The following is a 23,402-nucleotide window of genomic DNA, read 5'->3' as shown; positions in this document are numbered from 1 at the left end:
TGAAAATAGAGCCATGGTAAGAAAGCAAAATATAATTATTTAGTTGGAATTTGGCCAATATAGCATTCTTTGAATTCCTAAGGAAAGGAGTATAAGAATTTTAAATTATCCTGTGCTTGAACCACAAATATATATATATATTTCTGCCTCAAGTACAATGTACCCATTACCCTTTGAATCTCCACTTATTCTACCTTCATGGCTCACATCCAAGCTCCTAGGGCTCTGAACTCTTGTTTTATCTTGATATCAATCTGTCTTTATCTCATCAGAAAACATACTGTTTATTCCCCATGTTCTATAGAAATGATGAAAATTATCATTAGCTAAACTAACTAAATCTGACACTCACAGGTACCTTAATTCAATACGTGTCTTGGGATTAGCTGCTTTAAAAATATTTCCTAAAGGATTTTACATTTCTAAGTACTTTAATGTTCCTAATATGTTAAGATTTTTATCCTGACCAAATTAGGGCATCTGAATCAAATAATTTAACTGGTTGTTTTCCCTTGGGATATTTTAAATAAATTACTCAACACCCAATATGTCAAGTATATTTTGAAGCTACTTCTTCAAAACCACTGTTTTTTATTGAAGACTTAAGATAATATTTACATCATCTCACAGGTGTTCTTTTTAAAAGCATCTAGTTCTCACAGCAGGCACTCATTCATCCTCTCTTCCTTCTTTCTTTCCCATATGATTTATTATATCCGGACATACTGAGATATTCAATCAACACATTTATTGATTATCTGCTCTACAAGGCATTCTGTCAGATGTGATTGGGAATTCAAAGATGCATAAGACAGGTCTTCTGGAGAATATAATCTGCTATCAAAGATAGACATGAAGCAGAATAATACAAACAATGTTGTGACTGTATGTATAGTTTTGCTTGTAGAAGTTAAATATATTTCTTATATTTATCTGGCAACTGATAACTATATTTTACCTCAGAACTCCTTAATAAATAGAGGTTTCACCACCATCATTTTAAAAAAACTTTATGGAATAACATTTTTTTAAAATTGGTGTTTATTTCCTACCAGACAAGGCTGTCAAATTTGCATTTTTGATGAAAACTTCAGTTATTCCAAGAGCCTTCAGAACATGTTTTAAATCAATTTCCTGTTCCACTGTGAACCTGGAGAACACAGAGGGGAAAAAGTATTTAGTTACAGCATTTTAAAAGTATTTAGTTACAGCCTTTAAAAAGTATTTAGTTACAGCATCCTCCTACCTGGGACAGGAATAAAATGTTAGATATGTTGATTTTTAAAAGTCTGTTTTATAGAGGGCAAATTATACTAAAACTGGATTTTAACTATAAGTAGTATTTGATTGTTATTGTAAAAAAAGGGAGCATCGAAAAGAATAACGTAACAGAATAGTATTAAATTGTTAAGTAGGAAGCCAGATTGGTCTTAATATGGAATCTCTCCCAATGAGATTGTATCAAACCAATGAATTGTATCACGCATCTTTTCGGTGAAAGATATGGACCGAGCATGGCTGTATTAACAAGTGAAGTTTTTAAAAGCAAAGGCTTTTATTACTTTTTTATAAAAAGTGAAAAACTGGTTAGAACTAAATATTTCCTTTTTTTAAAAGATGTTGCCTCCTAATCAATACAGATCATAAATATAAGTTTTTAGGCAATGGGCTGTGTCCTTAAAAAAGCTAAGTCTGTAATAGTCACTAAACATTACTTTAGCATCATTTCTGATGTCTGGTTTTAAGAAGAATGAAAAGAGAATGATTGCTATAAACAAGACTCAGACACCAAGAGGAATAATCAGGGGAAAACCAACAGATGAGTAAAAGTATAACAAACATAGTAGACTAAGTACTAAATTTTATCTATTTTAAAATAGATACTATTTAAGTACTATTTTTATCTTACACTTTAACTTGCACCTAACAGTTTATTTTGTTTTCCACAAAAAGTGGATATTGACTGTGAAAGTAGAAAAGGGGGATGAGTAGGGAAATACATTGGAGAATATATTCAGTGACTTGAATGAATTCTTAAAGTGTTTTCTGTGTGCTTTGTTATTTATTTGTTTGTTTATTGGTCACATATGTAGCTTACTATATAATAGGAACTGTTCCAACAATATAAACCAGATTAATATAACAAAAACAGATTAATTTAAATATCACTACAGCTCTTTGAGGTAGGTATTATTATCCTCAGTTAATATTTGAAGAAACTGAGCAGCAGAGAGATGGAATAACTTGACCAAGTTCATACAGCTAGTAAGTGGCGGAGTTGGGATATGGATCCAGGTAGTAGTATATATATCCTGATCTACCTAAAATAAGAAAGTGAAGGAAGATTTCAGTAAGGGTTCTTTCTACTTCTTAAAAGCAGCTTGGTTTGTTTCACACTTTTTAGGCTGTTTAGGTGACAATGATATTTTAGCTAGATTGAATTTGGGCAAATTATCTAATTTCTGAACCTTGGTTTTGGCATACGGAAAATGGCAATAATAATGCCTACTTCACAGTATTGTTGAAGGGATTAAATAAGTTTTCTAAACATCTTAGGGTGATGCTGGCTTGTAGGAGGCATGCAGTAAAGGGCAGATATGTTAATAGTACTTACCGTATTGCAGGTACGTGTAACATTCACATTATTATTGACGTTAGGTGTTGAATATTTGCATTTTAGTAGTGGTGGAGTAATTTGATTAAATAGGTATACTAATCTCTGCTACTTTAACTGTAAATTTGTCAGATCTAGTGTTTTTTTCATTTTAATATTTGTAGTATCTGGCATAAGACCACATACGTAGGGTGAAGTGAAATAAAATCTAGGTGCCCACGAGAGTGTTTGTTTAAAGTTGAAGACAAGATGTAAACAATTTCTACTTATCCATTCCTTGTCTTTGTTCCTTATCAAACTATTAAAAAATAACTATTATCCATATACTCTCTTTCCTCTTTAAATAGGCTAATATTAATATAAGTAATCATTATCATCTCCCATATACTGAGTGTTTACTATGTCCCAGGCACTATGCAAATCCTTTTATCTCTAGTATCTCATTTAATCATCCCTGTGATAATCTCACACAATCCTATGAGACAGGTATTGTTACCTCTATTCCACAGAAGAACAAACTGAAGTTCAGTAAAGCTAAACAACTTCCCTAATCACACAGCTAGTAGGTGGCAGAATAAAGATATGAACTGAGATCTTTCTGACTGTGAAGTCCTCCCACCCTTAATCACTAAAATTCCCACAATGGCTTATTTAAAAACAAACGAACTACAGGAAGATTTTACATTTCATCCACTGATTTTAAAAATAAAAAGCCACAATGCTACTTTTTTAAAACCAAAAGTCATGGCTGTTTTTGTAAAGGCATTTGATGTAATCTTGTATTTGCAATTTTCTATCTGAATAAATTAAAGAGGTATGCAGAGGGCAGAAGCATCGGAGACTAAGCAGGGATGGTGTGGAGCAAGTGTTACAAATGAACAAATATATATTACACATATAAATTTAATTTTTTTTTTTTTTTTTTTTTTGCTGTACGTGGGCCTCTCACTGTTGTGGCCTCTCCCGTTGCGGAGCACAGGCTCCGGACAGGCAGGATATGGGGAGGGGGAAGGGTGAGCTTTGACAGGGCGAGAGAGAGTCATGGACATATACACACTAACAAACGTAGTAAGGTAGATAGCTAGTGGGAAGCAGCCGCATGGCACAGGGATATTAGCTCGGTGCTTTGTGACAGCCTGGAGGGGTGGGATAGGGAGAGTGGGAGGGAGGGAGACGCAAGAGGGAAGACATATGGGAACATACGTATATGTATAACTGATTCACTTTGTTATAAAGCAGAAACTAACACACCATTGTAAAGGAATTATACCCCAATAAAGATGTTAAAAAAAAAAAAAAGAAAAAGAAAAAAATATATATATATTACACATAAGGAGATTTATAAAAATGTGTAAGAATTAATCAAATTCTTTGAAGAAAAACCTAATAAAAGCACTCATGATAAAAAATAAAATCAGATGGCTTATGCACTGGTTTTCTTTAACAGACATGAAACTGAAGTGCTTTATGAGTAGACAGTCACTTCAAAATAGCAGGATGGTTTCTGGTTACAAAATAGAGAACACTTATCCTTTGATTTCTAGTACTCTGATCACAAATGAAAAACCTAAGACTACAAAGGAAAGAGTAGAAAGATACTACAGCCAGGTACATCTGCATTCCAAGTATTAGAGATTTCATTTTTATTTTATCAATAGAAAGATCTTTTTATACCTAAGCTGTATCAGTAAGACTGAAAAGTAAGAATATACAATGAAGAGGGTAATTTCATTAGAACCAAGTTTAAAAAAATCCTACTTAGAGAAGAGTATATAAAAAGATTGATTAACAAAAGATAAATACTAGGACTTAAAAATAAACAATAATAGTAATATTAGATAATAATTATATGATGCTTACTTTATGGCAGGTATCATTCTAAAGTGCTTTTTAGATATTTTACATATATTTTATATATATATATATATATATATATATAATATACTTTTACATATTAGCCAAACTATTTTTTCTACCATGGATAAATTGGAAGAATATTTGGCAATCTCATTTAAATCTTGGAGATGTATGACTGTGCATAAATCTTGTGGTATTTCACTGGATTTGGTGGTATCACATAGAGATAGCAATCTGACCCTCTTCTGAATAGATTCTTGTATTTTCGATAAAAATACAATTTCAATTCAGCATCTGATTCCTGTAGGATTTACTGTTCAGGGGAAAAAATATTAATACAAAAGTAATTGCCTTTCCCCCCTCTCCCTCCCCCCAAGTACCCTATGCCTCTTAAGGGAAAGTATTTTAAAGCAACTTGTATAAAATCTGGTATAATAGAAAGTAAAAGTACCTGTGAAGTAGGACAAGAATGTGGTCAAATTCAGAAATGCACAGTTGCATTTTTAGAGTAATGTCTCCATGTGAAAAAACTATACAAACCCTTTAAGACAGACACTTGAGTAAAGCTGGAGCACAACTATTAGAAAACTTTTACCTTTGCTAAGATTGAGTCACATAAATCACTTCCTTCACTGAACATTGGTGGGTCCTAATGCTGTAAAATGGAGGGGTGAATAGTTCCCATTGATTATTACCAAAACATTGGTATTCAGAAACAGTCAATCTCTTAAAAAGGGACACCAAATTTATCTTATCTAGCTACTTAGCCTCCCACTCTATGCATTAGCCATGCAGAAGGAGAATTCATGGAACTCCTGCAGAAACGGATACATGGTAATTAACCATGCCTAGTTTAGTAACAGGCATTAATATGAGCAAGCAAGCTAAACTCTTTCATAATTGAAGAGTATCTCTTAGAGAATGAAAATTTAATTTTCTTCTGCTGCCGCATTCAGTTTCTCAGTGGACAGGACCCGATGGCCACATTTTCTAGTGAATGTGGTTGAATTACAATATGTGATACTTAATAAACATTCCTTTAGAATTCTTTTAAAATACTCTTAAATAACTTTGCATCCCTACAGAATTAAGGCATTTGGAGATGCTGCAGTCAATTCATAGAATTTAATAAAAGAAGCATTAACTCTCTACTGAATTTCTCATATTATCAAAAAGAATTCCTTATAAAAATGCAAGGGAAAAGTACAAAATTAATGATAAAAGGTCACTGGATGAAGGTTTAAATCTGATTTAGTTATTTACATGTAATTATTAACATTTAAAAGCAAATTGTTCTTTTAGAGTTAAGATATATTGTTCATATATTAAATATGTAGATGTCAATTATCATATATTAAAAAAAAAAACCTGGTTTTGTATGTTAGATATTCATTGGCTACCTCTCCTTGAGAATAGACTTAACAGTGAAATCTTTCTACATAAATGTATTGTCATGGTAAGTTATGCAAGCTAAATATCTTAGCTAAAAAGAAAAAACCATTTGGATTATGATTACCTTAATTTTTATATGTAGACCGAGAAGTATATGGCTATATATTATGAACTACATTAACATAATGCATCAATATATGCATATTTCTAGCCAAAAATGTCTACAGTTCCAAATAGCTCTCCTTCATTAACATAATGTAGCAGACATCAGCAAAGTTTTGGAAAAATAAGCATTCATATAAGATGTAATTTTAAATGACAATTCCTGAAATTAGAATAAATATGAATGAGTCAATGAGGTTTTAGTAATTCAATTTTTTTTTTTTTTTTTTTTGCGGTACGCGGGCCTCTCACTGTTGTGGCCTCTCCCATTGTGGAGCACAGGCTCTGGACCCGCAGGCTCAGTGGCCATGGCTCACGGGCCCAGCCGCTCCACGGCATGTGGGATCCTCCCGGACCGGGGCACGAATCCGTGTCCCCTGCATCGGCAGGCGGACTCTCAACCACTGTGCCACCAGGGAAGCCAAGTAATTCAATTTTAGTACTAATATCTTATTTATCACCCTTCAATATTCATACTAATTAATCATATTTGTGTAATTTTCTTACATGGAATGAATATTGGAACTCTACTTCCACATACACACACACGCACATGTTTATTGGCTGTTTGCGTGTTTTGTTTTCTAGCCTGGAATTTATACATTATGTTTATAAATTTGTTGTTTGGTTTGCTGGTCCAGCTCCCCTATTACGTTTTAAAGTATTCAAGGGCAGAATAATATCGTCGGTTGGGTTTGATTTTGCAAACACACTGTAGATAAGAGAGAGAACTGACTTTACCCTAGAAGAATTTACAGAAGGAAAGTAAGACCTACAAAAAAGGTAATTTGGTTGTGGGGTGGTAATGTAAATGTACTGTCATAACAGGGAGGTGCATAAGTGAGGCAAAGTGAGGGTCACCTGCTCCATCATGCGGTTCATGGAAGGCTTCCTAGAAGAACTAGTGCCAGACCTGTACCCTGAAGGCTAGGTAAATATCTGGCAAAGGTATGTGAGGAGGGCATTTTAGGCCAATGCAAAAACATACATAAAGGGCTTCCCTGGTGGCACAGTGGTTGAGAGTCTGCCTGCTGATGCAGGGGACACGGGTTCGTGACCGGTCTGGGAAGATCCCACATGCCGCGGAGCGGCTGGGCCCGTGAGCCATGGCCGCTGAGCCTGCGCGTCCGGAGCCTGTGCTCCGCAAGGGGAGAGGCCACAACAGTGAGAGGCCCGCGTACCGCAAAACAAAAAAAACAACAACAACAAAAAAACCATACATAAAGACCCTGAGGCATAAAAGAGCCTATGGTGTCTGTGGCATAACTACTATCCCTGGATAGTACCTACTACAAAAAGTTGAACGTGGTGAGTGGCCCGAGATAGGGTCGAGGAAGTGGATGGTAGTCAGAACATCAAGGCCCTGCACGGAGTATTTTAAGCTTCTTCCTGCTTATTTATGGTTGCATCTTGGCACCTAGCCCATGACTTGCTTGCACTTCTTCCAACAAAGTAGAAGATTCTTTTTTCTCCAGCTATTATCAATTTAAATATGAATGAAATACAGAAGACTGTAGATGCAAATGATATTCAGAGACAATCTATTGAAAAATCTTCTAAAATGAAGCTAAGAATATTGATTCATATCTGAAACTAGGTCTTGATAAGTAGTATAGAATGGTCAATGAGTCAGCCTGTGTCTCTGAGCAGGACTGAATGAGTATGAAAGAATACTTTTTAAAAGATGGAGGAGGTGGAGGAAGAGAAAGAAGAGGAGGAAGACAAGAGCAACACAAGACAAAATTCAACAGCAGTGGCGAGAGTTTCTCTGCGTCAGAACCTTCATTGATACCTTCCCTCCATGCTATCAGAGGGAGTCACACAGGAACCTCTCACCTGGGGAGGTACACTTCCACTTTTTGCTTCTTCACAGAGTTTGCCCATTCTTCAATCAGCTGTGCTTTGACCAATGGCTCCAGAGTGGCCAGTGGAACTTCCTGTCTGGACAAGACCAGCATCATACTTATCTCATCCCCCTCATAGGGTATTTCCAGGACTTGGTAGATACCACCAGCTTCATTGGAGCCATCACTAAATTCCCCTAAAAAGAACAGAAAGGTGATAAAAGGCCCCTATCAAGGCTTCACTAAAATGTTTACATTTGTTATAACTTTCTTCCAAAATAGTGTGTAGACTATAAAAAATTCGGGCCTCTGAGAAGAAGAGGGTTTATTTTAAAGTAAGCCCTGAAATTCAAGTGAATCCTCAGCCCTACAGAATTTATTTTATTTTAGGATCCCCAGAATTGTTTCACATTTGTCATAGCATGTTCTCTAAACTTACTTTTTATTTTTAAATGAGATATCTCAAATGAATATATTTTAAGGATATCATTAAAAAAATGAAAAGTCATGATTAGAAAAATAAAGCCCTGGATCCAAGTTGGATGTAAATCACATTTACCAATACCCACCTGATTTCTAAGAAGGGGAAAACTGACTACATAATACCTGGTACTCTATTATTACCGCAGCTAAAAGTTTTGAGGCTAAGGTAGCACAGCCAAAGTGAAATCTACTTCATTTGGCAGTAGTTATCCAGAGCATTTGTGGTGATTAAAATCTCCAAATTAGATAATTAGGTAAATTAGGTAATTGGCTTTGTGTTCTATGAACTTAGCTAAGTTGACCAGGCTTTCACTAAAAAAGAAAAAAAAAAAAAAATGGTCTTTAAAACAAATGGTCCTGCCACTACTTTAAAATTTCCCCCATTTTCAAAACAAACGTAATGCTTTTGTTCTGAATATTTTCATTTAACTGATCTAGGTCCTTTAGATGTCACATTAAACATTTTGGTTCTCAAATAAATAGGTATTTCCCTTTCTTATTTTGACTGTTAATTTGATTAACTGTGATTATAATATTTTAATTTTACTGTGTACCTTTGAATAGAATAAAATATTAGTTCTAACATATACTTAGCTTGCAATTACATTTCTGCTTATGACAATAAATAATTATAGTTCAGTATGGTATGGAGAAAGGATTAGCATCCTAAACTTCTGAAAAGGCCAATGAAGTATCCCTGAAAACAATGCCAAGGATGCTGACTTGTATCACAAATTATAGACTCTCAGTAAGTGAAACTATGAATGAATAATTATGCCTGACCAAACACAAGTCTGAAAGCAAAATTTTAAAGGAATGCTTATAATTCAAAAAGTGGGGCTTCCCTGGTGGCGCAGTGGTTGAGAGTCCGCCTGCCGATGCCGGGGAAACGGGTTCGTGCCCCGGTCTGGGAAGATCCCACATGCTGCGGAGCGGCTCGGCCCGTAAGCCATGGCCGCTGAGCCTGCGCGTCCGGAGCCTGTGCTCCGCAACGGGAGAAGCCACAACAGTGAGAGGCCCGCGTACCGCAAAAAAAAACAAAAAAAAACAAAAAAAGTGATGAGGTGTCCAAATCAAGAGCTGGGTGGAACATATGGCTCGCTGAAAACCACCCCAAAGCAAGTGATTTTCTGGAGTGACTCAGAACATTCTGACACAGGTCAGATATTTTCACATGAATAAAGCCACTCTGTAGGTGTAATCAACTTTATAAATTAAGAAACATATTGGAAAACTATCAAAACATAGAATATTCACTCAGGATCTAATTAGAGGCCTGTGAAAATGGGGCCAAGAAAATTGAATTGTAGCCCAAACCAGATTGTTGAGAAATCTGAGTAATGAATATTTCATGTTTTTTTCTTAGAAATTTGTTGATATACTGCAAGAAGAGAGAAATAAAAGCCAAACTGTCTTACCGTAATAAAATTCTCCTTGTTGATACATCATTGGAATTTGGACTTCACTTTCATCATCTTTAGTGAAGGAAAAAGTTCTGGTATTTTCAGGTCTAAATTGTGACTTCCAATTCCCTTTGAAATAAACAGCATTGATGAGGGCCAGATGAGTGACGGAGTCAAAATCCCTTGGGGATACCAAATCTTTCAACAGACCTATTCAGGAAAAAATGAATGGATGAAAATTCATATTAAATTTGAAGGTGAAAGGAAACCAAAAGATTATCAAACTACCATCTAAGAGAGTGCTTGAGATGAACTTTATATCATTATAAAATTTACAATAAAAATTAAAAGTATCTAACTTTCAAAGGAAAAAATGTTACACACACACACACACACACACACACACACACACACACACAAATATACTTACAGACTAAGGGCATCTAAAATACCCTTATACACCACCTAAAATAACACTAACTGGTAGCATCTTGACATTTGCACAAACTACAGAACCACATACAACAGAATCTCAGGCTTTACTACTTTCTAGTTGCAATCTTAACACAGATTAAGCATTCAACAGATATTTCTAAGTTTATTCTTGAACAATGTACATGATTAAAATGTCACCCAATTCAAACTTTTCCCCCATGTACATTGGATATCCATCAGATATAACAACTGCTTTTGATTAGGTGAAAACAGATGAGTAAAAGCCAACTTAACTAATGATACCTTAATTTTTATCACTTATAATGTTCCTTTCTAAATCCATTTTGAAAGACATTGGGACTTTATTAATGGCTGAAATTGTTTAAGAAGAGTTTGGAAATAAACAGCTTTCAGTAATCCAATCTAATGCAGCTGAATTATTATTCTTATTCTTAGAAAAGACAGGACCAACATTCACTCTGTATTCTCTCATTTTATTAGTCACAGCACTTCTTTAGGTACTTAAGAAGGTGCCTCAGCATTTTGGGGAATATAGGACAAAGGGTATGGGATGATGGTCTTTTGTTGTTGTTCCAGCATAAAATGTATTAGATTAACATTATTTTCGGAGTTTTGACAACATGAATTAATTAATTTAAGGAACAGCCATAGTAATCTACTTTCAATTTGGTCTCATTTTTTTATTCTAATTTCAATTATTTTGTTGGTAAAATCGGAAAATAAAATGGTAAAATATGAAACATTTGGAGAGCTTAAATACATTTTTTTTTTTTTTTGACAGTACGCAGGACTCTCACTGTTGCGGCCTCTCCCATTGCGGAGCACAGGCTCCAGACGCGCAGGCTCAGCGGCTATGGCTCATGGGCCCAGCCGCTCCGCGGCATGTGGGATCTTCCCGGACCGGGGCACGAACCCGTGTCCCCTGCATCGGCAGGTGGACTCTCAACTACTGCGTCACCAGGGAAGCTCCCTTAAATACATTTTGAAAATATGATTTAGAATTAAAATTTGAAACAAATGCATCCTTTTCTAATTCCTCTCCATTTGTTTGGGCTTAAAATGGGCTGCTCTTTTATTTAAAGGAATCCTGTACAAATTTTTTGATTAGCAATCAAGTTCTGTGGTTTAAAAGCCAACAAATATTTTTAAACTCTCTTACTCTATTTTAATCATATTGTTAAGAGAGCCAGCAACTGTGATTCTAACTAGTATCTAACTTATTAAATGGTCAGCCCAAGCAAAATTCCATACAGTAGTTAAGATTACCATTCAGATGAAACTCACCAACTGGAGAGCACAGATTTCATATTAATTTATCAGTACCAATATTCTATACATGCCAAAAGAATTAACTTTTTCTCAAATATTTATTCATAAACAATGCTTCTAAAATAGGCTGTAATCAGGGCTTCCCTGGTGGCGCAGTGGTTGGGAGTCCACCTGCGGGTGCAGGGGACGTGGCTTCCTGCCCCCGTCCGGGAGGATCCCGCATGCCGCGGAGCGGGTTGGCCTGTGGGCCATGGCCACTGGGCCTGAGCGTCCGGAGCCTGTGCTCTGCGATGGGGGAGGCCGCAGCAGTGAGAGGCCCGCGTACCGCAAAAAAAAATAATAATAATAAATAAAATAAAATAGGCTGTAATCTATACAAAATAATTAGTAGATACTCAACTAAATGCAATCTAACATTCAAAATGTAAAAGGAACAAGGGGACAAATAATTTCAGAAGTAAAAGGGAGTTAAAACTAAGCTATTAGAGAAAGAAAGGAACCAAATGACTTACTATTTGTATTATTCTCCACCCACTTATTGATATGGTTGGCCACAGCTACATTTTGACCGAAGTCCACATGATTGACTTCTGCGTTAAAGTACTTTTTTATCATTTGCAAAAACTCATCATTGATATGAAATCCATTTTGCACAAAGAGGGCATTGGCAATTTTCATCACATACTGACTCTCTTCAGCAGTCACCATGTGAGAAAGATGCTTCAAGAAAGAAAATTCTTCACCTGCAAAATGACAAAAGATAAGTTTATTAGTGGAACAAACACAGTGAAAGATCCTGGAGAGTGGAGGAGCACGAAAACACAGTAAGGGGGATTAATAGAACAGAGGCCCAAAGGAAAAGCACTGGCTTATTCTCCACACTGACATGGTAACTCCGGAGGTTCCAATATTTGTGCTGTTTCTAGATGTTCAAATTAACTTTTTGCAGTTTAGTATTATCAACTGATATTATTTTCATTTTAATTGACTTTCTTGGTAAAATCTATAAAGTAGAGATACTTGGATTGTTTTCTTTCAAAGGACTTAGGTTACTTTAATTAAATGAGTCTTATTTTATGATGATCAGAAATAATCGGTTTCTGTTATCAAGTTTAATTTTCTAGTTTAAAAATCAAAATATTCCTTCAGGGCTTCCCTGGTGGCGCAGTGGTTGAGAGTCCGCCTGCCGATGCAGGGGACGCGGGTTCGTGCCCCGGTCCGGGAAGATCCCACATGCCGCGGAGCGGCTGGGCCCGTGAGCCATGGCCGCTGAGCCTGTGCGTCCGGAGCCTGTGCTCTGCAATGGGAGAGGCCACAGCAGTGAGAGGCCCGCGTACCGCAAAAAAAAAAAAAAAAAAAAAAAAAAAAAAAAAAATATTCCTTTAAATTTTACTTTAAGTAGACTTTTTTTAACCTTACAACTAGAAAATCCAATTGAAATTGTTTTAGTTCTCAACTTTTTAATGAGTTAATTCACATGTATATTAGAAACATTAAAATAGAAATTATACATCATTGAAAAGTAATTACAAAATATATTTTGGTTAGAAATTTTCTCCAGTACAAAAATTTTTCATGATAATACAACATTCAAAAAAAAACTCTTGGGACTTCCCGGGTGATGCAGTGGTTAAGAATCCTCCTACCAATGCAGGGGACACAGGTTCAAGCCCTGGTCCAGGAAGATCCCACATGCTGCGGAGCAACTAAGCCCGTGCGCCACAACTACTGAGCCTGCGCTCTAGAGCCCGCGAGCCACAACTCCTGAGCCCATGTGCCACAGCTACTGAAGCCCACACGCCTAGAGCCTGTGCTCCGCAACAAGAGAAGCCACCACAATGAGAAGCCCGTGCACCACAACAAAGAGTAGCCCCCGCTCACCGCAACTAGAGAAAGCCTGAGTGCAGCAACAAAGACCCAATGCAGGCAAAAGTAAATAAATAAAATAAATAAATTTATTTAAAAAAATTCTTGGATGCCATTTAAATAATGAAGGTACTGTTGATTTTAAGTAAAAATTTCTGATATTCTTAGAGCATAATGGTTTTTTTATAGTGCTCATCACAGTTATAATTTCTCATTTATTTATGTGATAATTGATTAATATATGCCTCTCCCTCTAAACTGGAAACTCCAACAGAGCAAGAACCATGTTTGTTTTTGTTTATCATAGTGAGGTTTGTTTAAACAATAATAATAAAAGATATAATTTCCTTGGATTAACTCAGCCAGGGATACAGCTAGGAACTAAGAACTTTCTTGGGTTTCCTAATGGTTCTCTTATCCATATCACCTCAGTGAGACCTCTTTCTTACTCTTTGTAAATACTGCTGCCTCAGGCATAAGGCAACATAACCGAGTTGAATGTTAATGTCAAACCATCTTGAGAAATTAAATCTAAGCACACTTACCATTTTTCAGGCTATCATATCCCATTGAATGACGGATTTCTTTCAGGGTAGACCCTTGGGCCCCAAGTTCCATCATTCCCATTGCAAGGGTGACGCTCAGTGGAGAGAAGAGAATATTTTCATCTTCTCCAGTGGCTCGAAGATGGTTATACATATTCACTGACAACTCAGCAATGGTTTCATCAGTGAAAGTGGTCCCTAATGCCAAACTTTGCAGAACCAGCAAAGAGAAGAGTCCAAGGAAAGCCATGTTGGAATAGTTTCAAGCCTGGAGAACAATATTTTACATATTAATTATTAATTACCTCAGAGAAAGGGAGTGAAAGGTAAAAAAAATAATTTCATGGCAAAGTTGTAAGTAAACCAAAAGTTTTTAAACATATGGAATGTTAGTGTCTCTATAAACAAAAAAGCCCATTAAAGGATTTGTTGGAAGATCCTATTAAGTCAATTAATAGTCAAATGAGCGAATAACACTGCTAAGTCCTGAGGATACTCCCAAGAACAAGATAGCCCTGGTCTCACCCTCATGGGGCTGAGTATATATAGATATATATTCAACAATGTTTGGTGAGGCTAATTTATCAATTTGCATAGCTTCATCATGCATATTTCAGTCATGACTTTGAAACAATTCACTCTAGTGTACACTAAACTACACAGGTACAGGACAATTAAGATGAAAACCAAAAGGTATTCACAGGGTTTAAGAGGAATTAGTGAAGTTAGGCATTTGAAAATGCCCCTTTACCCATTTACTACAATTTATGAAATTAATGTACCATGCAACTGGGTTACCAACTAGTGGGGAGAGATCAAACACACATTTGCCAGGAGCCCCAGTTTATTCAGCCCAGGCTGCAGAACCCACAGGAAGTGGTAACTCAGAGAAAAAGCAGATTCGGCACATCCTTGTGTGGTTTTCCTTATTTATTTGTTCCCTATCAGGCTGCTGCCCTCAGTGACCATCTCTGTGCAGGGAGACGTCTCCCTCTTACAACAATGTCCTTTCATTCTTAGACTTACATGACCATTTCAGCTTGCACCAATACTCCAGTGATTTTATTTAAACGACTGTTTCTAAATATCAAGCTCATCTTGTACTTGAACCGTGTTCTCTCGGGAAGAGAAAGCAGTGTCAGTGCCCAGATATCTCAGAATAATATTCCTGCCTTTTGGCACACCAGCATTCCACACGCTCTGTCTCCCCACAAACGGTCTGACTGGCACACATTGGGGACAGGATTCCCTCTTTCCTCACATTCTCACGCTTTGTCACTCTAGGCATCTGAAAGGTAAACTGCCGATTCAAACAGTGAAGCAGCTTCCTTGTTCTTGATCTTTTAAAAAAAAAACCATCATTAAAACAACAGGTAAATGGGCATCATCAGAAAATCTACAAACAACAAATGCTGGAGAGGGTGTGGAGAAAAGAGAACCCTCTTGCACTGTTGGTGGGAATGTAAATTGATACAGCCACTATGGAGAACAGTACAGAGGTTCCTTAAAAAACTAAAAATAGAATTACCATATGACCCAGCAATCCCACTACTGGGCATATACCCAGAGAAAACCATAATTCAAGAAGATACATGAACCACAGTGTTCATTGCGACACTATTTACAATAGCCAGGTCGTGGAAGCAACCTAAGTGTCCATCGGCAGACGAATGGATAAAGAAGATGTGGTACATATATACGATGGAATATTACTCAGCCATAAAAAGGAACGAAACTGAGTCATTTGTTGAGACCTGGATGGATCTAAAGACTGTCATACAGAGTGAAGCAAGTCAGAAAGAGAAAAACAAATATCGTATATTAACACATATATGTGGAGCCTAGAAAATAGTACAGATGAACCGGTTTGCAAGGCAGAACTAGAGACACAGATGTAGAGAACAAACGTATGGACATCAAGGGGGGAAAGTGGCTGGGGTGGGGGTGGTGGCGGTGGGATGAATTGGGAGATTGGGATTGACATGTATACACTAATATGTATAAAATGGAAAACTAATAAGAACCTGCTGTATAAAAATAAAATAAAATTCAAAAATTCAAAAACAACCCAGGTAAAATGATATTGAGCAAACACATTTGGAAAATTGTATTTTGTTAGTATGAAGCATTAACAGTCTCCACTACTCAGTTAACAGAGTGCACACATGTTTAACCTAAGAGCAGTGTGTTTCCTACAGGTTTTTGAGTCAGAATGTCCCAATCAGCCCTGTAATATTTCTGATTCCAATTTCAGAAAACTTTGCCTGATCACCTTGCAAGTCCTTCACATTTTCGGGTTCAGTTTCAGGTATCAGTTTTTTGTCTGAGAAGTTCCAAGTCCCCCTGTATCCTGACCCCACTTTTGTATTAAGGTTTAAATAATTCTTGCTTGTTTAGGAAGGTAAAGCTCAGCCTATATGTAAATATGAACTCTCACAATCCACGCTGTGAGGAGGCTGAGAATAGCTCCTGGCGGGAGATGAAGTATGTTGCTGCAGAACAGAGTCTGCAGTGCAGGCAGCATCGGGACAGAAGCCAGATGCCAGAGCACAGCTGTCCTGCTGGTCCGCTGGCTTAGGCCATTGATGGGAGGCTGCTGTGACATTCTCTCTTCCTCTGTCCTCTCCAGGGAAAGTGAAGTGGAAGATATGAGTTTTCTCTCTCTCTCTAGTTTCAGATGGAAGAAATATAGCACGTGCTCTTCTAAGTTGAAAGAGAACTTAAAACATATCCGGTATTTAATACTTAAGATGTAATAGTGTTTAGGGGAACTCTGAAATCCAAGTCTGGTTCAAAAGCCCCTGCTCTTCATCATGACGCTATACTGCTATCTGACGTGCCATCTTCACTCTACCAAGCAAAGACCCATTGCTTTCATTTAACGTTATCTAGTACAAGACCAAGAAATTAAACTCACTGTATGATAGCAGTATCTGTCATTCAATAACACAACTATTGCAAAAACACTGCATTTAACATGAGGGTTACACTTTAAGCTAATAAAAAGGTTTCATTCATATAAAACAAAAACCTATTGCCAACCAATAAGTGTCTCAGAAAGTAAGGCCAAGCCTATTGTGTTTGTAGGCATTTTTATTTATGTATGTACCATGAGATAATAATAATAGCTGGCATATGATGTATGACCTGTGACAAGTCATGTGCATTCTTTCAGTCTTGGCACCACTCATGAAATGAAGATACCAGTCCGTACACTGCACAATTATTAAAGAAATAAAGGAGATAGTGTGTGTGTCTGAAGCACTCATTTTAAGCTACAGGTTATACTCATAAAGGACATTATCATTAAAAAATACGTTTTCGGGCTTCCCTGGTGGCGCAGTGGTTGAGAGTCCGCCTGCCGATGCAAGGGACACGGGTTCGTGCCCCAGTCCGGGAAAATCCCACATGCCGCGGAGTGACTGGGCCCGTGAGCCATGGCTGCTGAGCCTGCGCGTCTGGAGCCTGTGCTCCGCAACGGGAGAGGCCACAGCAGCGAGAGGCCCAAGTACCGCAAAAAAAGAAAAAAAAAAAAATACGTTTTCTAGGTTTGTATATTTGCTCATTCAAGCAAGAGACTATAGAGTCAAAATGAGTATTTTATGATTCCTGTTGGCCCATGGAATGTAGCACCATTTCCCATTCACTCAGCCAAAACTGATAGAGGTATCATGAAGATACCAAAATGTATAAGGACAGGCTCTTGTCTTTAGGGCACTTACATCATTGTGCAGCAGGGCATGATCCGTTACAGTGGCTCTTATCTTTTTAAGAAAAGAGATGCTTTTAAGAATCAGGTGAAGGGTAAATCATCTCCTCAAGAAATGCACACATGTGGAACAGAACATTACATTCACTGGCCAGGATTTTGCTGGCCTCGGGTTAGGAACACCTGGTCTACAGCAGATGGTTCAATGCAGAAAGAAGAAGTGTTTGATGGACCCACAGTTCTGCAACATTGCCTTACTGGGGGAAAGAGATGTTAAAACCACTCACGTCTCTTCAAGCTTCTAGAGGATTCCTGGAAAGAACACCCGTATGTTTGTGAGACAGGACTCTTCCCAGGGTAGCAAGCAGCAGGACACTGAGTCATATTGGGAAACTCCTTAATAAAGATTTAAAGAACTCTGCTCTGGAAGCGCACATTTGATCTATGGTTAAGTGATCTTTCCTTCTTTCAAAGGCAAGATTTACCATGTGCAAGCAAAATGACCTCTGCCAGTCTGATGCAGCCTTTTTGATCCCACCTACTCCACCCCTGGCCCTGGCCCCCTTCACCTCTGCCACCCCAGACTCCTCCTTATGAGTGTGTGTGGGTTTTTTTTTTAATATTTATTTATTTATTTAATTTTGGCTGCGTTGGGTCTTCGTTGCTGCACGTAGGCTTTCTCTAGTTGCGGTGAGCGGGGGCTACTCTTTGTTGCGGTGCGCGGGCTTCTCATTGCAGTGGCTTTTCTCGTTGTGGAGCACGGGCTCTAGGCGTGCGGGCTTCAGTAGTTGTGGCATGCAGGTTCAGTATTTGTGGCTCACGGCCTCTAGAGCACAGGCTCAGTAGTTGTGGTGCACGGGCTTAGCTGCTCCGTGGCAGGTGGGATCTTCCCGGACCAGGGCTCGAACCCGTGTCCCCTGCACTGGCAGGCGGATTCTTAACCATTGCGCCACCAGGGAAGTCCATGAGTGTTTTTTCGTTTTGTTTTTTTCAGAGGAGAGGGGAAGACTTCCTTTTCCCCTTCTAAGCACAGGCATCCTCCACGGACCTATGCCTGGCCCTCTCCTCTGTAATGCTCTTCTTACTGCTGCTCCTGTGAACTTCTGTCAAAACAAAAAGGTGCTTCAACTATTATCCCTATTCATACTGTTCCCAAATAAGTAAAATTCTAGCTCCGGCTTTATTTTTATCTTCATTTCCGACGTGCATTGCAAACTGTTCTTGCGATATTTAGTCTTTTACTCTTGCCAGCACTTTAAATTCAAGGTGGCTCAAATAAGAATCTTTGCCTTATCAATCACACCCACTCTTTTTTATTTCCTTAAAACATCAAAGTGTTTGACTCTTCCCCATCTCTTTTCCCCTTATGTTCAATGAACGTCAACCCTTATTCCATACCGCATCCCTGACACTTCTCCTAGCCATCGTCCGTGGCCATTGCCATGGTCATGGTGGCAGTTCTTCCTCTTGATGCATTCCCAAGGACTCCATCAATGACTCTCAGCCGTTCTCTGAAATCCAACATTTGCATATCCTCCAGATGAACTGTCTTGATGTGCTCTTATGAACAGATATTCTTATATTTACAAAACCTTAGGCTTGCCCTTATGCCTGGAGACTAAAGCCCCAAATCTTGAACATAACCCACTGCACTGTGTTCCAGCATTTCTTTCTACCCACTACTCTCCTTCCTGGATGCTGCAGTTCTAGCCAGAATCCCCTATGCAATACATATCCCAGAATTTCTCTCTCCTGTTGCCGGCCTGTGGAGTTTTCTTGCTGGAACTGCTTCAACCTGGTTCCATATGTTCAAATTCTAACCACTCCTCAAGGTTCTGCTCCACTTCCTTTTCTTTTATGAATACCCTCCTAGGTCTTCAGTTAAAACAACTATTTCCCCCTTTTTTGAAATCTTGGCATATTTTATCTCTACCTCTCCAATAGCATGTACTACTGTTGCCTTCTATTACAGATAATTCCGTACATGTGTCATCTCGTCTCCTAAGCTTTTTGAAGGCACAAATGGAAGTGCATCCATCTTTTTTTAAAAAAATTAATTTATTTATTTTTGGCTGCATTGGGTCTTTGTTGCTGTGCACGGGCTTTCTCTAGTTGTGGCGAGCGGGGGCTATTCTTCGTTGTGGTGCACAGGCTTCTCATTGCGGTGGCTTCTCTTGTTTCGGAGCAGGGGCTATAGGAGTGCGGGCTCAGTAGTTGTGGCACGTGGGCTCAGTAGTTGTGGCTCATGGGCTCTAGAGCACGGGCTCAGTAGTTGTGGTGCACGGGCCTAGTTGCTCCACTGCATGTGGGATCTTCCCGGACCAGGGCTCAAACCCGTGTCCCCTGCATTGGCAGGCGGATTCTTAACCACTGTGCCACCAGGGAAGCCCCTGCATTCATCTTTTATATCTTTGGATACGTAATGCATTACACATAGTAGGTGCCCAATAAATATTTGTTGAATGAATACAGCATGAGATATAAAGGCCCACACAGCTGCATTAGGAGGGGCTGCTGCTTCTAAATTCTCCAGGCTAATTTAATTTGAGCCCACAGGTAGTAGCTCATTTCCATTTTTTATTCCCTTGATAAAGTGTTTCCTTATTGAGTATGAGACTGTCTTTCCAGCCTGACAAAGTGGCACTGTCACCAATGTCGGCATAATGCAATGGCTGGACATGGGATGCATTAACAAACAAGTATACCACCTTGAAAAACTGCAAAAGGTGATACCCAAATGTTACTGTATTAACATTCATCTACAAAATGCCAGGGCCCCACCATTAATCATAATAATCAACGCATTCTAAAATACGTTACTCTCACATGGAGCATTACTTTGTAGATTCATTACTTTCAAGTTACTGAATAAAATGCCTTTACATAAAAGCAAGTGGCTGCAGTACCAGACTAGTAGGAGACTGTGCTGTTGTGCTAGAAAAGGCAAAGGCAGCTGAGCTGTGAATAAACCACATTCATTCTTGCAATTCTTCTCCCATTGCCGGTAGTAAGGTAGGTTATGGGCACGTGTATGTGAGTATCCTGCTTCAGAAAACACTTCGTTGAAACAGGTCGGAGAACTAAATCTTCTGGTAATCGAGGTATGAGGAATCACAGAACTAAAGCTAGAACAATAAAAAAATATAGTTTTTTTTAACTTCCTTAGTAATTAGTCTTATTTATGGAGAGGCTGATTATTCATATATGAAACATTTCTTTTCAGATAACCCAATTATTTGAAATTTTAAAAAAACGGTTTCATAATTTTGAGTTGAGAAAACAAGGGAGGTGCTCTTTAGAAGGTGAGATGAAAAGCTGAAGAAGGTCCTTTCTTCAGCAAGCAACAGGCATGGGAAATAACTAAGGAGAAATGCCTAATGCAAAGAACACTGTCTTAAAGCCCTCTGGCCTATTAATTCTCAGATTTTTGCATGTAAAGGACTAGTAATGTTTTAACTGAGGGAACCCGATATAGGGTTGCTAAATTTTTATTTTACCAAGTAAATATATTGGGATGGGGGCCAAAAAAATTAACAAGAATAATGACTCACACATCAATCACATGAAAGATTGAACACATCAACCACATAAAAGAGTGAACGTTTCAACATGAAAATAAGACAGTCATTTAAAGTGGATATATTTGAATTCATGAAGGTTTTGTTTGTTTGTTTGTTTGTTTGTTTTTTCCCTCATGGGTAGGCACTGAGTGTTTGGAAATCACTACTCTAATTTTGGCTAGCAGTAGCTCACTTGATGAAATTTGAAACAAGTTGAAGTTTCCAGGTCTGTGTTTCCTGATTTATTAAGAGAAAGTGTTAACCTAGATCAGCAGCAATGAAGCTGGGAATTTTTTCAAAGAACTTGTCACATACAAGAAAAAGAAATCATTACCTTGTGAAACAATATGTATTTAAGCAACCTATAATTTAGCAAATTTCCTCAACTGTAACATGCACGGTGTTCATCCCCACCCCCAATTTTACCTTTTCTGAAATTGGAGTAAGTCTTATAATCAATGTCCAGCTGGCCCTCAGACAGAGAGGCAAATTGTGTGACTGTTCCCATTGCCTGTGTAAGTGTCATAGCCTGGAAAAGTGTGAACTTTAGGCTATTTGTCTATCCTTATTCTCTCAGCTGACTTATTTCCACTGATGCCGGCTCCCATAATTAAGTTTTTTGCTTCAACTTGGATCTAGAATTATCAGGACCATACTATGATGGCAGTACTTAAAGGAAAGAGGACCACATACAGGGACGAGAACAGAAAGGAGAATGTAACCTACTGTAAGTGATGCAAGCATGCATCACTAGAGAAATGAACCAACTGATTTTTCTTGTAAAACAAAAAGCAAATTTTTTTCTAAAGCACCCAAGAACAGAAGACATGTGCAAGAGTTAACTTGCACTAGCAGATAAATCTTTTGTCCTTGGGATATATACAAAGAACTGTCTGTTGGATCCCAAGCAGTACAATTAAAGGCAGAAGAACTTGCCAGATTTCTCAGGATAAATCATAGTGTTTTCAAAGCAAGAAAAGGTGAATTACCTATGCATGCTTTGTAAACAACTATTGTTCAGGTGCTAAGCTGTCAAAAGCTTGCTGTTGGACTTCCCTGGTGGCGCAGTGGTTGAGAGTCCGCCTGCCGATGCTGGGGACACGGGTTCGTGCCCCGGTTCGGGAAGATCCCACATGCTGCGGAGCGGCTAAGCCCGTGAGCCATGGCCGCTGAGCCTGCGCGTCCGGAGCCTGTGCTCCGCAACTGGAGAGGCCACAACAGTGAGAGGCCCACGTACCGAAAAAAAAACAAAAACAACAACAACAAAAAAGCTTGCTGTTAACTTTCAAAATTAGCTGTATAAGTACATGGGGGTGGATTAATCAAAGAATCAAGTGGAAGTGTAGAGAACACATCACTATTCTTTGAAATGCCTTAAGAGTACATTTTCAATCACAACAGCACTAAAGAGTTTTGATCAGAAAATACATTATGAAAAGTATAATGTCATATGCATGATAAATGATGGCCCAGTGTAATTCAGAAGAACGATAAGAAGACTTAGATTTAAACTCTGATTATTAAGGGAATAATACGCTATGGTATGAATAAATATATTCCATTGTGCTATTTTTAAAAAGAAGTGTACATTTTTTCCTTTTAAAATGTTCTTTGTCCTAAAAAAGGTGTTATGAAATTGAGATGTGTCTTAAAGCCAAGAGGTCAGAAACAAGGAAATAAGAGAAACAAAGAGGTTTAATTCTGTAATTGCAACATCTATGAAATTCTGATGTAAATGAATTAATCTGCTCGTCTTTTTCTTTCTTTTGCTTCTCCCTTCAGCTATTCAGCCCACTGTGACCCTTTTCAATAGTCTCTCAACTTAAGAGTTTTCAATAAGGTACATCTTTAGGTTCTTTTTCCTGTTCTATTGAATCAAGCAAAAAAGAAAGCTCATCGAGTATCTCTCAAACAAGGAGAAAATGTCCAGGTAAGTCAAAGAAGCAGAACTAGGGAGAGAGTAACCTATAAAGATTTCTACCCTAAAACAATTATAAAAGGCTCGGAAATGGACCAAGATGATTACTGGGCGTCTTCAAGGAAAAACTGTACATTACCTAGAAATACCCTTCCAAGTTATCTGACTACAGGTTTGGGCCCTTCATAGTCTTTGGACAATTTTACAATTCTCTAAATTGCAGAGAATTGATAGTGATGCAAATGGCTACAAAAATGCACAGTGTACATGGATGGTGGGATGCAACTGATTATTGTCCTGTGGATATTGACCAGTTTTGTACCT

General features: G+C 38.0%; 1 protein-coding gene across 2 annotated transcripts in view; it reads right to left on the bottom strand.

Moving 5' to 3' along the window:
* The window catches only part of SERPINI1 (serpin family I member 1), a 68,429-nt gene that overhangs the window by 14,127 nt on the left and 30,900 nt on the right, over nt 1-23,402 (bottom strand). For both annotated transcript variants that reach the window (XM_065876255.1, XM_065876256.1), the window contains exons 2-6: nt 13,892-14,159; nt 11,993-12,223; nt 9,771-9,965; nt 7,862-8,066; nt 1,053-1,150 (exon numbers count right to left, since the gene is read on the bottom strand). In XM_065876255.1, coding sequence (XP_065732327.1) covers nt 1,053-1,150; nt 7,862-8,066; nt 9,771-9,965; nt 11,993-12,223; nt 13,892-14,141 — 979 coding nt within the window. In that variant the 5' untranslated portion in view covers nt 14,142-14,159. The remainder of the gene's footprint in view (nt 1-1,052; nt 1,151-7,861; nt 8,067-9,770; nt 9,966-11,992; nt 12,224-13,891; nt 14,160-23,402) is intronic.

This window comes from Phocoena phocoena, chromosome 4, assembly GCF_963924675.1.
Source record: "Phocoena phocoena chromosome 4, mPhoPho1.1, whole genome shotgun sequence".
NCBI lineage: Eukaryota > Metazoa > Chordata > Mammalia > Artiodactyla > Phocoenidae > Phocoena > Phocoena phocoena.
This window is presented reverse-complemented; position numbering and strand designations above follow the sequence as displayed.